Source organism: Dryobates pubescens, chromosome 6 (genome assembly GCF_014839835.1).
Source record: "Dryobates pubescens isolate bDryPub1 chromosome 6, bDryPub1.pri, whole genome shotgun sequence".
Taxonomy (NCBI): domain Eukaryota; kingdom Metazoa; phylum Chordata; class Aves; order Piciformes; family Picidae; genus Dryobates; species Dryobates pubescens.
In genome coordinates this window covers 13,718,159-13,734,562 of record NC_071617.1, presented here as the reverse complement: position 1 = coordinate 13,734,562, position 16,404 = coordinate 13,718,159, and the positions used below count along the sequence as shown (strand labels likewise).

General features: G+C 41.3%; 1 protein-coding gene across 1 annotated transcript in view; it reads left to right on the top strand.

Moving 5' to 3' along the window:
- MAP3K5 (mitogen-activated protein kinase kinase kinase 5) overlaps positions 1-16,404 on the top strand; it is a 119,420-nt gene that overhangs the window by 27,546 nt on the left and 75,470 nt on the right. Inside the window, exons 2-3 of the mRNA XM_054162637.1 lie at positions 10,337-10,476; positions 13,114-13,137. Of these exons, the coding sequence (XP_054018612.1) occupies positions 10,337-10,476; positions 13,114-13,137 (164 nt within the window). The remainder of the gene's footprint in view (positions 1-10,336; positions 10,477-13,113; positions 13,138-16,404) is intronic.

The window sequence follows — 16,404 nt, the reverse complement described above, 5'->3', positions numbered from 1 at the left end:
CTAAGAGAGTTTGAGCAATACTTGCTGAAGACAGACTATAAATTAAAAAGAAAAGGAAAAAAAGAAAGGAAACAAACAAACACAAAAACTAAACCCAGAAAGAGCCACCCCAGCATTCTCGAGGAAGCAAGGTAGAGATCCTGTGAAATCAAGGTGGAGAAGGAGAACCTGACAAAGCTGCAGTTTTCCAGCTACGATCTTAAAGACTTTCAAGGGATATGGCTGAGGACCTACCTCAGATTTAAATTGTGAGGAGAGGAAGTTTTGTAAAGCTGATAAAATGAGCAGTGACAACTCATAGGAGCTATGAGATGATAAATCGAAAGTTCTCAAGGAGCTCCAATTGAAACAAACCGAGCTGTTAATTCTAGTGTGTGACTTCTGACTTCTGTTGATGTTGGCAGCATAGGAAAGAGATATGATAATATAATACCAGTAGGACAAATGGGTTGAAAATATAAATACTCTGCATAGGCACCTGGATTACATCTAGTGGCTTTTTTTGTAGACTGAAATCACACTTTTTTGTGAGCCTGTACTTAAGGGTGATTCATTTAAGAAAGTATATTGGGATTTCAAAAAGCTGTTAACAGGTAAGAGATGGCTTACTGAAGACTCTTCAAGACACAGAAGGACAGGAGATGACATCTTTACTCACTTCAGATGAATAGGTTCTGGAACAAATGGAACAAAAGATAGTTCTGCAAGGAAGCAAGTTTGCCAGTAGAAAAATGTGTTGGTGAAAGGATTACTCTACTTCCTTCTTGAACTGAGCTTATTCAGAGGATTCATGGCCAATCTGGAAACTTCTTGCTGGTGAGCAACATGATGTCAACATTTACTGATGTGCAGGCTAGTCAAAACTGTTAAGAACTGGCTATCAATAGTTACAGAAAGTCTGATGGTATCAGGCAAATAGGTAAAGGAGAGTTAAGTTCAGTGATAGTGAATGCAAAGTAATGTACATGAAGAAAATAAACTCTAATTATTCACACAATATTAAGCACTAAATAAGTTGTTGCTATTCAGCTTTCTAGATAGCTCCAGAGTTTTCTGAAAATGTCTCTGGATTGCTGACTGAGAAAGGTCAGTCTTTGCCCCATTCTTACCTTGTCCAGGTCAAACCTCCCAGCTACCTTAAGGGAAGTTGTAGACAGACAGAGGTTGGTCTCTTCTCCCAGGCAAACAGCACCAGAACAAGAGGACACAGTCTCAGGCTGCGCCAGAAGAGGTTTAGGCTGGAGGTTAGGAATAAATTCTACAGAGAGAGAGTAATTGTCCATTGGAATGGGCTGCCTGGGGAGGTGGTGGAGTCACCATCACTGGAGGTGTTTAGGAGGAGACTTGATACAGTGCTTGGTTGCATGGTTTAGTTGATTAGGTGGTGTTGGATGATAGGTTGGACACGATGATCTTGAAGGTCTCTTCCAACCTGGTCTAGTCTATTCTGTTATAAAGGTGTGCTTGGTTTTCATTTTTCTGCTGTTGTGTTTGTAGATTTTATTATTATTTTAACAAATTAACATTTAATACAGGTTTTCACACTTAACTAGCCCTGCAAAGTGCTCAAGCTTTCAGCTGGGGCTCCTTAGTTACCTCTTTGAGCTCTATTTCTTTCTAATGCAAGATTTGGAGTTCAGATAGTATTTAGTATTTGGTGTTCTTGGCACCAGGGAGCCTGTTTCACTGGGATTGATACAGATGCAGTAAGCCTTGAACATGTTGAGGTTATTTTTAAATAAATGACTCTTTGTTTGCTTGACATCTTTTATTCTTGCTTAATTTTGAGTTCCTCCCACAGGCATCAAACTGAGAGTGGGCTTTTCTGAATTGCTGAGGATTGGAAGAATGTGATAACATCACAGGTCTTTGTCTTGGGCCAAGAGAGAGTACTTTTTTTTTTTTTAATCTCAAGATTGTTTCTTTTTTTTTCTTTTTGTTTCTTTTTTTTTTTCCCAGCAGAAAACCTTTCTGTATTTTTCCAGTTGTCTTCAGATCACTAATACAGTACTTGAGATTTTACCAAGTAGCTTGCTGTATTTGTTTCTGCATACTCCCTTTTCATGTGTGTCATCTACATGTTTTCCCTTTTCTTAACATCTTTATGAACTTTTTTGTTTTACCAGTTAGTTGCCAGCTTCTGCTTCTTTAAGTATCCTTTGCTTTGCTCTTATCAGTCTTGGATTACAGAAGCAGGAGAACATAATAGAATAGAATAGAATACACCAGACCAGGTTGGAAGAGACCTTCAAGATCATTGTGTCCAACCTATCATCCAACAAATCCTAATCAACTAAACCATGCAACCAAGCATCCTGTCAAGTCTCCTCCTGAACACCTCCAATGATGGTGACTCCACCACCTCCTCTGGCAGCCCATTCCAATGGACAATCATTCTCTCTGTGTAGAATTTATTCCTAACCTCCAGCCTAAACCTCTTCTGGCGCAGCCTGAGACTGTGTCCTCTTGTTCTGGTGCTGGCTGCCTGGGAGAAGAGACCAACCTCTGCCTGTCTACAATCTCCCTTCAGGTAGCTGTAGAGAGCAATAAGGTCACCCCTGAGTTTCTTTTCTCCAGGCTAAGCAACCCCAGCTCCCTCAGCCTCTCCTCATAGGGCTTGTGTTCCAAGCCCCTCACCAACTTTGTTGCCCTTCTCTGGACATCCTCCAGCAAGTCAACCTCCTTCCTAAACTGAGGGGCCCAGAACTGGACACAGTACTCAAGGTGCGGCCTGACCAGGGCAGTGTACAGGGGCAGAATGACCTCCCTGCTCCTGCTGGCCACACTCTTCCTGATGCAGGCCAGGATGCCATTGGCCCTCCTAGCTGCCTGGGCACACTGCAGGCTTGTGTTCAGCCTACCATCGACCAGTACCCCGAGGTCCCTCTCTGCCTGGTCGCTCTCCAGCCACTCTGACCCCAGCCTGTAGCTCTGCATGGGGTTGCTGTGGCTGATGTGCAGAACCCGGCACTTGGATGTGTTCAATCTCATGCCGTTGGACTCTGCCCATCTGTCCAGCCTGTCAAGGGCTCTCTGCAAATCCCCTCTACCCTCCAGCAGATCAACACCTGCCCCCAGGAGCTTCTTGTCCTTTCATGTACTCACAGTGCAGTCTACAAGGCCAGGATTTAAACAGAAGCTCTCAGTCTAGAACACTGTTGTTCTAATGCGCCCCCCCCAAAAAAAATTCTTTTTTGGTTGTTTTTGTGGTTTTTTCCCTTCTCCTTCCCTGGGTGCTTCTGCTCAGTGAAGTCTTGCACTTGCTTTTATAAGATCTGAGACAATTAGCTACAAAAGTTGGTAGGAATTGATTTTCATGGATTCTCCTGAGAAGTACAAAATCATAGAACTGTAGGGGCTGGAAGGGACCTCCAGAGAGCATCTAGTCCAACCTTCCTGCTAAAAGAGTTTCACCTAGATCAGGTTGGAAAAGAATGCATCCAGGCAGATTTTGAACATCTTCAGAAGAGACTTCACATCCTTTCTGGGCTGCCTGTTTCAGTGCTCTGTCACCCTCAAAGTAAAGGAGTTTTTCCTTATGTCTTCATTTAGTTTTTCCATAATCACCTTGATATATCATGTGTGTTTTGCAGTGCTCCTATGTGACAGCAGAGCAAACATCATTGGTCCAGAACATTGTGACTTGTGGGTTATGAACTTTCTTGTGATTTCTGGTTTAAATTTAAAAAGGGGCAGCTTATGTTTCCTTTTGCACCACATTGCCATCCTTTAGCTTAAGTTGTTCTTTTTCCTTACCTATCAAGGAATCAGCTACTATCAGTATTTTGAAAAGAAGAAAGGTTGCTTTTTTGCTGTTTTTCTCATCAAGCAGATTCCCAGAGATCTAAGTTGCATCTCATACAGAGTACACCTGTACAGATTACATCTGTAATGGGGTGGATTGAGGTGTATGTATGTGTTTGTTTTCTGCATTGTGTCTCAAGGAACTCTTCTTCCTCTGATGAGGTTCTATCTGGAGTTCACTAGATGAGTGGATGTTGTTTCCATGTCTGTATGGAGAATAAAATTTCCTTACCCACTAGAAAATCCCATGACACTGTCTTAAGTAGAAGTTGGGAGGGATTCAGCTGCATCCCTGCAGATACTGTAGTGTCTGGTGCTGCCTTTGTTTAGGACCTAGTGCATGTGTGGGTGGAAAGTGAGATCATCTAAGTGATCCAAGAGGCAGCTAATCTTGTGCACTCACCTTACCCCTCCCAGCCAGCAGAGAGACTTAGTTGTCTCGTTTGGTATTAACCACACTAGATCTGATATAAATGTGGGGGAAGGTAAGGACCACCCCTAACAGTAACAGCTGACTGAAGAGTTTATCTGAAGTGAAATCATACCTCTTGCTTATGAATCTAAGTGTAGAAGTTCACTTCAAAATTGAAGAGAAATTCAACTCGGCTATTCAGGGAGCAGTGGGCTTAAAACCAGTGTGAGGACAGCATGGTCCTGTTGTATAGAGGACACAGTCTCAGGCTGCGCCAGGGGAGGTTCAGGCTGGATGTTAGAAAAAAGTTCTATACAGAAAGAGTGATTGCCCATTGGAATGGGCTGCCTGAGGAGGTGGTGGAGTCGCCATCACTGGAGGTTTTTAGGAGAAGACTTGATGGGGTGCTTGGTGCCGTGGGTTAGTTGTTTGGGTGGTGTTGGATTGGTTGATGGGTTGGACGCGATGATCTTGAAGGTCTCTTCCAACCTGGTTTATTCTATGTATTCTATGTATTCTATGTATTCTATTTACAGGTAACTTGTTGCTTTTGGGGTAAATACCAGGTGCTTTAAGTATTTCTATCTCTACTTTGAGCTATCCAGCATCCAGAAAGGGACACAACAGACTGCTGGGCTTGTGTTGCATCAGCTGGAAATACGTGGTCAGAATACACCTGTGAATAAATTGCAGGCCTGCTTTACATTTCAGTGATGCAGCATCTCTGCTTCCATTTCATGAAAATGAGACTACTTGAGCCAGGATTACTATCAGGATCCTGAGCCATTATGCTTTCTATGAGGTAAGAACTAGCACATGTCAATTGCATGTCTCTCTATTGATGGCTTTGAGCATACCTTGCACATCAGTTAGAGCTTCTACAAGTATGCTTTTCCCCACATATACGACACACTTAACTTGCCTGTACTGAGTCATCATTATCAGCTTTTTCTTCCCCATAGCCAAGTCTGTCTCAGGCCCTTATATAAGTTCTTTTTCAGGCTAGCCTTTCACAATAGACTTGCTCAGCTGGTCAAGTTACCTGGAAGGTCAGCCATTCCCTTGTGTTTAGGTGTTCTCAGTGGCTCCCATCAATTGTTTCCGGTCTTTAAGATGTCTGAGACGCTCTTGACAGGAAATGTCTGATTCCAGTGGTGCTGACAAGTCAGTGATGCTGTCGTTTGCATGGTTGAACCAGAAATTCCAAGCTGTGCTGATGTGCTGGGATTTCCCAAGCATATTTTCTGCCTCATGCAGGCTGTCTCTGGGTAGAGCGGAAGATAGCCATGCCAAGCATAGAGAATGATGAAGAAGTTGAAATAGATAAGGATATTTCCTCATTTCTGGAAACTTATCCAATAATAAATGGCATTGGGGCTTGTCAAACCATTGTTCTAATGCTGAGTGGAGAGATGCAACTGCAGTATAAAAAGTAGTTAGTTTTCAGAGCTGCATTGAACTAAATTTTGACACAAGCTCTTCCTGTATCTCTGTCAGAAGAGCATCTTACTGTGTCTTCTAACCTCTGAGTGGAAAAGAATCCGAGACACTGGGCTGTCTCAGAAATTGCCCCTACCAGCTTTCCTTGTGCCCTGATTCATTGTGGGACAATGAATGTAAGACAATGGCCATGTGTTTAATACCAATTTATGAAAATATAATAAGAAACATAAACATTCATTAGTTTTATAGCTGCTCTGTTTGTATTAATTATTTTTCCTGGCAGCACTATAGTAAGCAGGTAGTATCAAAAAGTAGGGTCTACGTGTATGACAGAGCATTTGTTTAAACATTCTTCTTTGCCCTGTTCTATTTGAAGCAATATACACCAGATGCACTTTGGTCATTGCCTTTAATTTATTGCTTTCTTGGTGACTAAGGGCGTCATTGATAGCCAAGGGCAAAGGGCTTTGTATCCACTAATGGGCACCTACCCTTCTTGCCCATGGTATTGTGTATAATCATAAGTTTTTACTGTTTCTTTAAGAAAGCCTAATTAGTAGAGATTTTATATGTGAAGTTCTTAGACTTTGCGTAGCTTGAAAAGAGCTAAGTGGATTTACACTACAGGTAAGAATTGTTGGTAGCACAGTTGTGATATACACCACAGTTCAGAGATGTGTCCTTTTCCCATGCTTCCAAGGAAGGGGTCAAGCCAACTACCTCCAATTCCATCACATGAATCTGGTTTTCCAGTCTAGTAAGAAGCCATTCTCAGTGTAGTGGTGTTTTGTTTTCTTGAATACGTAGTGGTGTGTTTCAAGCTATTGTTGGTGCAGATGTTAGTTAGCCTGATAACAGAGTGTAACTGCTCTTGTCTGTAGCTCAGTGTGTTGTTAGACAGATAACATGTAAGGTAGGCAACTTCATTACAGATGACTTGGTGGTTGTCATCAGGCAGGTAGAGCTCTGGGTGGTCTAGGAAATAAATGGAATCTAAGAGCTTATTGAACTGCTGCCTTCTGCATTTATGCTGTTTCTACAATGTAAGCCACAACTAAGCTCTAGTCTCATGCTTATAATATCCTTCAGTCACATCTGTGTAGGCATGCCAGTTGTTTAAGAAGATGGGAGAGAAGGTTATGGCTAGATTGACCTCATTGTTTGTAAATTAGCAAGACACAATCATTTACTGTAAGGTTTATTATAAGACCTTTTAGGCATAATATCAAAGATGACCTGCAAAGGCAAAGACCACAATATCCTTGTTTTCTGTAAATAGTATTAGTGATCTGTAACCAGGTCTGCTTTCATAAGGAAGAGAAAGCAAAATTTCATCTTGTACCCAAAACCGAAGTAAGGGATAAAATGTATTCTTCATTGCGACCTGTGGTGGTGTGAGAATTGCACTTCCCTATTTCTTGCTCTTGGGTTGCATGGTGTGCTTCCATACCCACACTACTCATTACTCTGCAAGTGTCTCTCAAGTCTGATTGTTCTTTGCTGTGACACCAGGGACATGCAAGAGCATTTGGAGTGAATTGTCAATCTCTGGTCTTTGAAGTGGCTCATCCTGAGGGCTTATGTGATGAGAGGGTTTTACTCTGATTCCTGTGCTTGGTCAGTTTTGTTTTTCTTGCCTTGAAACTGAAACTGCAAATACTTTGAGTTTTATTCCAATGTAACCATAGAGATAATTCTTCCACCTTTAGTGAAATAGTACTTTGTCATGTGTGGAATTAGGTTTTCCATCCACTGGAAAATACATCTTTCATTGCAGTAGGCTGTTAGATAAATTTATATTGGAGATCTGAGAGCCTGATAAGTGAGATTCTGGCAGTTGATACATATAATAAGAAATTCTTCATAGAGAGAGTGATTGGCCATTGGAATGGGCTGCCAAGGGAGGTGGTGGAGTCACCATCACTGGAGGTGTTTAGGAGGATACTTAATGGGGTGCCTGGTGCCATGGTTTAGTTGATTAGATGGTGTTGGGTGATGGGTTGGGCGCAATGATCTTGAAGGTCTCTTCCAACCTGGTCTGGTCTGGTCTATTCTATTCTATTCTGTTGAAGAGTTGATGTCTCAAGTATGTTACTTTTCAACAAGTTGGAGAGACACCCTCCCTACTTTCCTAGTTGAGAGCATGGCCATAAGGCTTATCTTTTATTGAATATCTTTGGTACAGTTTTGATGATCTAAGCAAATAGGGAGGGTGAAAAGTTGTGGTTAGAGATAGAATCTCATAGAAGATCCATTAGAGAAAGTTTCTCTAATGGATCTAATAAGATCTTGTAATTTTTTTTGTTTTCTGGTAAGCTTTTTGCCCATGGAGCTTGTCTTGCTATCCATCTTTTCTATCATAAAAGCATCCACAGAAAGGGGAAAGCAAGGGGAGATACTGGAAACCAGGCTGCTTGGGTTTTTTTTTTGTTCTACTCTTAAAAGAATTATGTTCCTCTGGAAAAAAAGAATACACAAAGCAAATCCCTAAAAAACCAAACTTCTGAAAGAAAAGAAAAAAACTGAATTGGTTTAAGAGGCAGAAGCACTTTTGCAGGAGTGGTGGAGATGAGTCAGTTTTCTTCTTTTGCTCTCTTGATTCCACAAGCCTTTTGCAGTGGAAATATGCTGCCTTTTTCAATGGAAGCCTTAACTGTTTCTGCTGACACTTTGTAATTGCCTCTTGCTTTACTTAGGTGTGAATCTGGGCAAATGAAACACGTGTTTTGAGAGAAATTCTCCACTGTATTCCCTGTTCTGTAAGCATTTGTGCATATGCTTAGTTTTATCCATGAACAGAATTATCTGCACAAAAAAGTTTTTACTTACATGGGAATTTGTATGGTTTTTACATACTCGCTCCCTCTCTCCTTCCTTTCTACTATACAGCTGTTTTCTTCTAAAGTTCTAATACAAAATCTATGCTGTAAGTTTTGCAGTGCTGTAAATGTATTACATGATTATTATTTTTTTTTGCAACTTGGCCAGAGGGTGAAAATAAACATTCAATGGAATTTTTTTTCTTTTAAATAAGGTCATCCATCATTGTGCATTAACCAAATAGTTTTCACTCTCCAAATTAACTTTTTGACTTTTCTTGATTAGAGTTATTTTTTTTTTACTTGAGGAAGTCATATTTTCTTTCAAAAAAAAAAATAAAAAAGGTAGAAGGAAGGAAGAAAGAAAAGGTAAAAAATTAAACCACATCCTGCTGACTAAATTGAAAATTCAGATGTGACAGCTAAAATGGGGAAATCCCTCTCTGTCTCTTCTTTCCTACTTGAGACTGGGTCCTCTTAACAAAACAAATAATGTGAAAATTTATAGAATCGTAGAAAGCTTCTTGGGGTGGGGCTTCCCCTACCTCCCTGGGCAAACTGTTCCACTGTTTCACCACCCTAACTGTAAAAAAAAATAGTAAAAATTCTCCTTGTATTTGTTCTAACCCCACACTCTTTAAAACCATTGACCCTTTTCCTGTTGCAACAGGCCTTGCAAAAAAGGCTTTCCTCATCTTTCACTTGGGCCCCCTTTTAAGTACTGAAAGGCCACAACAAGGTCTCCTCGCACTTTTCTCCAGGGTGAACAACTCTGAATCTCTCAGCTTTTCTTTATAGGAGTGGTACTCCAGCCCTCAGATCATTTTTTGTGGCCCTCCTCTGGAACCATTCCAACAGGTTTGCAGCGTGCTTGTGCTGAGAGCTCCAGAGCAGGATGCAATACTCCAGGTGTGGTCTCACTGCAGTGGAGCAGAGCAGCACAGTGCAGCAGAATAACCTCTCTGTCTTTTAATGCTGCCCAGGATGTGATTTGCCTCCTGGGCTGCAAGCACACATTGTTGACTAATATTCAGCTTTTTATCCACCTGTACCCTTGTTACATCATCCCCCAACCTGTATCAATACCAAGGATTGCCTGGACCCAGGTGCAGGACCCTGTGCTTGGCCTTATGAGGTTCACACAATCCCACCTCTTGAGCTTGTCTGTGTCCCTCTGGATGACATCCTGCCCCTCTGGCATGTCAGCTGTACCACTGCATCTGTCCTAGATTCCACTGCCTGTTCATTTTTTTCTTGCCCTTTATTTTGACTATCAGGTCCCAACTCAGCCATGCCAGTCTCTTCCCTTTCTTGCCTGATTTCTAACACCAGGAGATTAAAAGCTCATGTGCTCTGCAAAATGCATCCTTAGAGATCTGTCAGCTCTGTTCTGCAACTTGCCCCTGAGGACCTTTTCCCAGGGAGTCTTACTAACACTTTGGAAAGATGGAAGTTTGCTTTCATAACATTCAGGGTCCTGACTTCAGTCTGTCTGATCCTGTTTATCCTGAGGGATATCCCTCAGGATTGTGAACTCCACCAGTGTGTGATGATTGCAGCCCAGGCTGCCTCCAATCTTGACTTTACTGACAAGCTTGCTTGTGTTGGTGACAATCAGGTCCAGTATTGCATGCTCTCTGATAGGGCTGTCTATTACCTGGCTGCAGGAGTTATCTTTGGTGCATTCTGGGAGTCTCCTCTACTGCTTGAAGCTCAGTGTGCTGGGGAAATCCCTCTAGATCACTTACATCCTACTTAAAATTGGGTCTTATCAAGGCAAATTCTGTGAAGAGATACGGTGTAGAAGTATTTGGCTGTCAGAAACGTTTCTCATTAACAACTTTTTTTCTTTCTGCAGATATTGCTGTTGTAGAGATGAGCGATGCCTTCCGTCAGCCTTCCCTGTTCTATCACCTGGGAGTCAGGGAGAGCTTCAGCATGGCTAACAACATTATCCTCTACTGTGATACAAATGTGGAGTCTCTGCAGTCACTGAAGGTAGATTTGAATGGAAAAATGGGGTGTGCTGGGAAGAAGTCACAGTTAGTCCAACTCCTGAAATGGGTGCTCTGTTTATGTAGGAAATACAGATGCCACCTGTGGTTCACCAAAGAATAGCAAAAATATTCTGAGGTCTGGAAAACATGGCCACAGTGAAATGTTAGGAAAACTCAGTTAAATTTTCCCAAAAGAAAGATTTAGGTGAATTTTATATCACAGTCATTAAATAACTAGGTGTGGAACGGTTCTTTATGGATACAAAAGTTTGATAAATTTCAGATGAAGAATTAGTTGATATTATGCCACTAATGGTTAAAAGACATGATTTTTTTTTCATTCAAAGGAATTACTGGTGTTGGGGATAAATTGTTACTAATAACAGTCAGGTGAGAATGGTAGTGTGTAGGGGCCAGCAAAATAATCCTTAAGTTTTGGCTCATGTGTGAAGTAGCAGTTTTCTGGCAAAAGTTCTCTTGGAGCCTTAGATGACTTTTGGTATATCTTGCTGAGTTATAGCTATTTGCATCAGGTACCTGCAGGATTTCTGTGCTGGAGTTTACCAGCAGCAGATCAGAGTTGGTGAAAACAAAACTTGTGCATGGTTCTCAGGGTCACAGTAGGGTAGGTTGGCTTAAGGGAAGATGCTGATTTAAGATAATCCATAGGGCTGTGAATTGTGTCAGCCAAGGAGTTGATACTTACTTCCTCCTGCAACTCTACTGAAGATTTAGTAACTCCCATGGGGATGGGCAGACAACTTGGATGACAGCCTTTTCAATTATTTCCCTTCCCTCAGATTCATTGGCTGTTATCAAGAGACGTTTTGTGCCATTGCACTTCCATTCTAGGCATTAACTGAAAACTCAGCTTATTCTGCTGGCTCTTCCCTCCAGATTTTCTTGGCCAATTGGACTAGTTGCAATCCCATTTTCTTTAGCTCTTTTTGCAGCACAGAGTATTCAGATGAAAACCCTAGAAATAAAACTGCTAATGACAAAAGACCTGTCTGTCACTAGAATTCAATTTTGCAAGTATAATGATCTACAGTACAAGCAGAGCAAAATCTCATTGTACTGCATAAGAAGCCAAATATCGAACACCCGGTGAAAATCACTTGCAGTGAGGCACCAGACTTCCTGGGGCACTTGGGACAACTTTTTACTAGTTTATGAGCCATATTTTGCAAATAGGTCACATGCATGGTTCCTGTTGACGTCAGTGGAAGCCCAGTTCTGCACAGGAAGATCTGAATGTCCCACTTGCCACTGGTACAGTGCCCGTTAAAAAACTCTCTTGAGACTCCTTTAGCTTTGAGCTGGGTCCATGTTTCTGCTTTTGACAGTTTGCAGAAAAGTCCTCAGAGAGTGAGATTCTTTCTGTGTCATTTAGTGACTGCATGAAACAAGTAGTCGTGGGCACGCCTGGACATTTTGTATTTGCTACAGCCACCAGATAAGAGTAGAAGAAATGCAGGAGTCTGTATGCTGTTCTAGTGGTGAATTCCAAACCTGAAAATGAATGCAGGAAGTAAACTGCAGCACGTGGTTTAACTGGGATATAAAGCAGTGTAGGTAGTAAACTCTTGCTGGTGTTCCTCTATAGGAACATTCAGATCAAGATGGATGAGGCTTTGAGCAACCTGATCTAGTGGAAGACGTCTCTACTCATGCCAGGGGTTTGAATTGGATGGTCTTTTAAAGGTCCCTTCTACCCCAAACCATTCTGTGATTCTATAGATGTACCTACATAGGTTTGTGTATTTCTGTATGAAAACATTTATATCCCCACACTTCAAAAGCTTCAGCAGTCGTAAGGCAGACACGTCCCCTCAGCAGGGGGAAGAGCAGTTTTATGGGACCCTGACTTAAGCAACATAAAAAGCATGAGGTCCATTCGTTTAACTTTGTTTTTAATGCTGTGGTTTAGCTGAAGCTGAAGTGTATCTGCCTGATAAATTTGGCAGAGTTCTCATCAGTTACTGAAATTGCAACTTGCTGACAAATTTTTCAGGACGCAAGGTCTACAAGTGGCTCACACTTGGGCTGTACCCCTCAGATGAGAGCGCAAGAGCCAGCTCTCTTAATCTGTATGTGCTCTGGCTTCTTGTCCTCTGAAACTTTACATTTGAGATGTGGAGATATGGTCTTTGCATTAGACTTATTGGAGCAACTTGAATTTCAAGCAGTTTTGGAACATTTTAAAACCTCAGCAATAATTACTCTTGCTGTTCTTTGCCATTTCTTCTGCTGGCAGCAAAATGTTACTTAAAATATTTAACTTCTCAAATACAAATGGTTGTGTATTAATAGCCAACTTTGGGATGACATCTCTCTAGCAAAATTTATGTAGGGGGGGATATGTACTTGTGTGTATGTATGTGTTTGTATATACAGATGCAACTGCTACATATATGTAGGATGTGTGTATCTACTTGGTTTCAAGATTGTTGTGTCCCTTCTGAGACAATACATGATTTTATATTGTTTTGACAGGCATAGACAACATCCACTAACCAGCTCTTTCCTGTCATGTGTCGGTAAATGTTAATGTTAGCAAGTCAAACTGAGCAGTTATGTTTCCTAGTAGTTATTAAGTGATACCAACGTTATCTGTTTGTCTTTTTTTATATTCCAGGAAATTATTTTCCAGAAGAATAATGTAAGTATTATTTCTGGCTTCCAGCTGAATTGTAAGCATTCCAAACTTGTGTTCTGTGTGATGCTGCTTGTCTTATGCTTGCCACTTGAATCCATTTAACACTCTCCCACTGTATTTTACAGAGTTAGATGCAGAATTCTGGAAATCCTAGCAGCAAATCTGTGTATATCACTTCGTTGCTAGGTGCCAGGCTCATTTCTTACCTTGCCTACATCTATCAGTGTATTTTCCTTGCTGCTTTTACTTGTCTGTCATGTTTTTTTCTCACACACCATTTACATCTTTCATTTTGTGGTTGGGGTTTTTTTTTTTTGGTTGCCTTTTTTCTATGCAGTATTCTTTAGTGGTTTTTTTTCCCAAGAAAATACTTTATTGAAAAGAGGAAACAGATGCTCATTTTAGAAACCCGTAGCTACAGCTATGGAAAAATACATACATTTATGAAGAGTGTGTGTGTGTGTGTATTTGTGGAAGTTGAGTCCTGGAGCCTGTTAGTCCTAGTGCAGTGCAGATCCCAGTGCACTGTCTGTGACTGCCAGTCATTAAGCAGGGGATTTCTGCACCTTGGTATCCTTCTGGTTTCTGAGGTTGCCTTAGAAAGCACCATTCCCTGTTTCACTCCCAAGCTGAAAGGAGTTGAACCTGTGACTGGTAGAACACTGCTTTCTCAATGTGGTTTGTGCTGGAGCAGGAGGACCAGTCATGTCAAAATAAAATATCTGTCATGTCCAGTTGTTCTTGGCTTCCCTTTGGGTAGGCATGTATGCTAAGATACAATCTCACAGCATTGAGTCAGTAGTGTGCAGATATCCTGAGGTGCTACGTGCATACTGAGCTGTTCTGTATGTTTGAAAAAAGCTTTTCTAGGGGGCATATGAAGTAGTGTATTTTAGAAACTGCTCAGGTTTTATTTCACATGGTGTCAAAACAGCCTTCCTGGTTTTATGTCAGTTTAGGAAGTTTATGTCAGTTTAGGAAGGACATCGATGCACTTGAACGTGTCCAGAGAAGGGCAACAAGGCTGGGGAGAGGCCTTGAGCACAAGCCCTATGAGGAGAGGCTGAGGGAGCTGGGATTGTTTAGCCTGGAGAAGAGGAGGCTCAGGGGAGACCTCATTGCTCTCTACAACTACCTGAAAGGTGGTTGTAGCCCGGAAGGGGTTGGTCTCTTCTCTCTAGCAACCAGCACCAGAACAAGAGGACATAGTCTCAAGCTGTGCCAGGGGAAGTTTAGGCTCGAGGTGAGGAGAAAGTTCTTCACTGAGAGTCGTTCGTGGTTGGAATGTGCTGCCCAGGGAGGTGGTGGAGTCACCGTCCCTGGAGGTGTTCAAGAGGGGATTGGATGTGGCACTTGGTGCCATGGTCTAGTCATGAGGTCTGTGGTGACAGGTTGGACTCAATGATCTTTGAGGTCTCTTCCAACCTTAGTGATACTGTGATACTGTAATAATGAAAGCCATGGATTAAGCATTGACTTGTGCCTGTATGAAACTGGATTATTTGAAAAAGATGCAGTGATCTACTGTGGCTGATCCCATTTCTAAAGGTGATTTCCCAGTACAATACTTTGGCCCTAGCACTGCATTTTAAATTACATGTTATTTTTTCATTAAAAGAAAAAAAAAGAAGGCAAAGAGGGCTCCATGTAGAATTTCTGTATAACTCTTAACCAAAAAGTGCTTTTCAGAGACTCACAGAATGCTGTCACTGATGTGCTAAACTAAAAATCTCTCTCCTACCTAATGGAAGTGGGGTAAATGATCAGTTAGGCTTTTACAGAAAATGAAAGAGAACAGTAAGGCCTTTCTTGTAAATGAATGTATTGCATGTTTTACTTTTGTTCTGGTGGCCCAGGATGTAGGGAAAATGATGTGTGACTAATGTAATGTCCCTGGGAGGGTAGGGGAAGAACTCTGTTAGCAGGAAACCAGCAGGAGATGACTGGTACAGTAGAAAAAGGGGGAGATACTGTCATTTTGTCCTGTTTTTAAGTGACAGTCTCTGACGCTTAAGGAGGGGGTATGATAACTTGGCAGTCATCTGTTTGAGAAAGGATTGTTCTGTTTTCCATGTAAATTTGGATAGGTGGCTGTGAAACTGTCACTTATCACTTTGAGAAATATTTCAGTGTATGCCACAAAAAGAATGTGTTCCTTGAGAATCTTAGATGTTTTCAAGCACACCCACGTAACATCTTTTCTGGGAGGAAGTATTTTCCTGAGGATTAGAACAGAGAACTCAGTGAAACTGGCTTAGCAACTCTGCAGCTGATCTATTTATTTTACATTCTCCCTTTTTTCCACCTTTTTTTTTTTTTATTTTGTCAGCCAGATTACCTGGAAGTAGACTATTCATAATGTTGATATATGCCTAAGTGTTGAAGATAATTTCTGCTTCATGCAGTTCATGTTTCTTCATAAATCATGAGACTTGAGGATAAATGAGCGTGACAGAGGTGCCATTCTTGAGAAGCTGCGACTGTGATGCCCACCCTTACCAAAAATAGGCTTACAAATGATGATGGGAGGTTACAAATATTATAAATAAATAAATAAATAAATAAATACACCTGTGAATAAACTAAAGCTTTAGCCCTGCTATTCTAGAACATGTTTTTTAATAGCATGCAAACATCGGCCCCTAGCAGGACAATGGTATCCCTGGTACCGGGGGATTAAAAAGACTGCAAAACAAGTGTGTGCGTGCACGTATCTATATATATCTGTCTAACTGAAATGCCTTCTGTTTGCTTTTCCTGAGCCTTGTGTCTCTAAAACTAGTGGGGAGAAGAAAAAAAAATAAATAAATCCATTACCAACTGTTTTGTTCTTTGTTCTGCCTGGGGTTTTTGTGCTTCCTAATAACAGTCAATACAATGTTGCATAGCTAGGATAAGCTACCTGGAGCCTGTCAGGGCAGAGCAGTATGAGATAACATAGGCCCATTTCCTGTTGTATGTGGGTTTATAGCTATTTAGTTGGACTTTTGCCAAATGCTGCAGTAATACCAGTACCATACATTTCTACAGAGAGTGATACTAAGACAGGAGGCAGTTACATTGATACCTGAAATCTGAAGTTCAGTTTTTGCTGTTACCTAATTTTTGAGGTCAACCAAGCAGCAGAGGCATTCTAGAAAATACCAGTTAAGAGTTTCAGTCACAAGGAGATGTTGGTATAAAGGGTACAGTTCATGGCTGTAGTTTGCTTGTTTTAGCTCACCAGTTTTTATTTCATCTTAAATATCCCCAATATGATTTTTACTAACT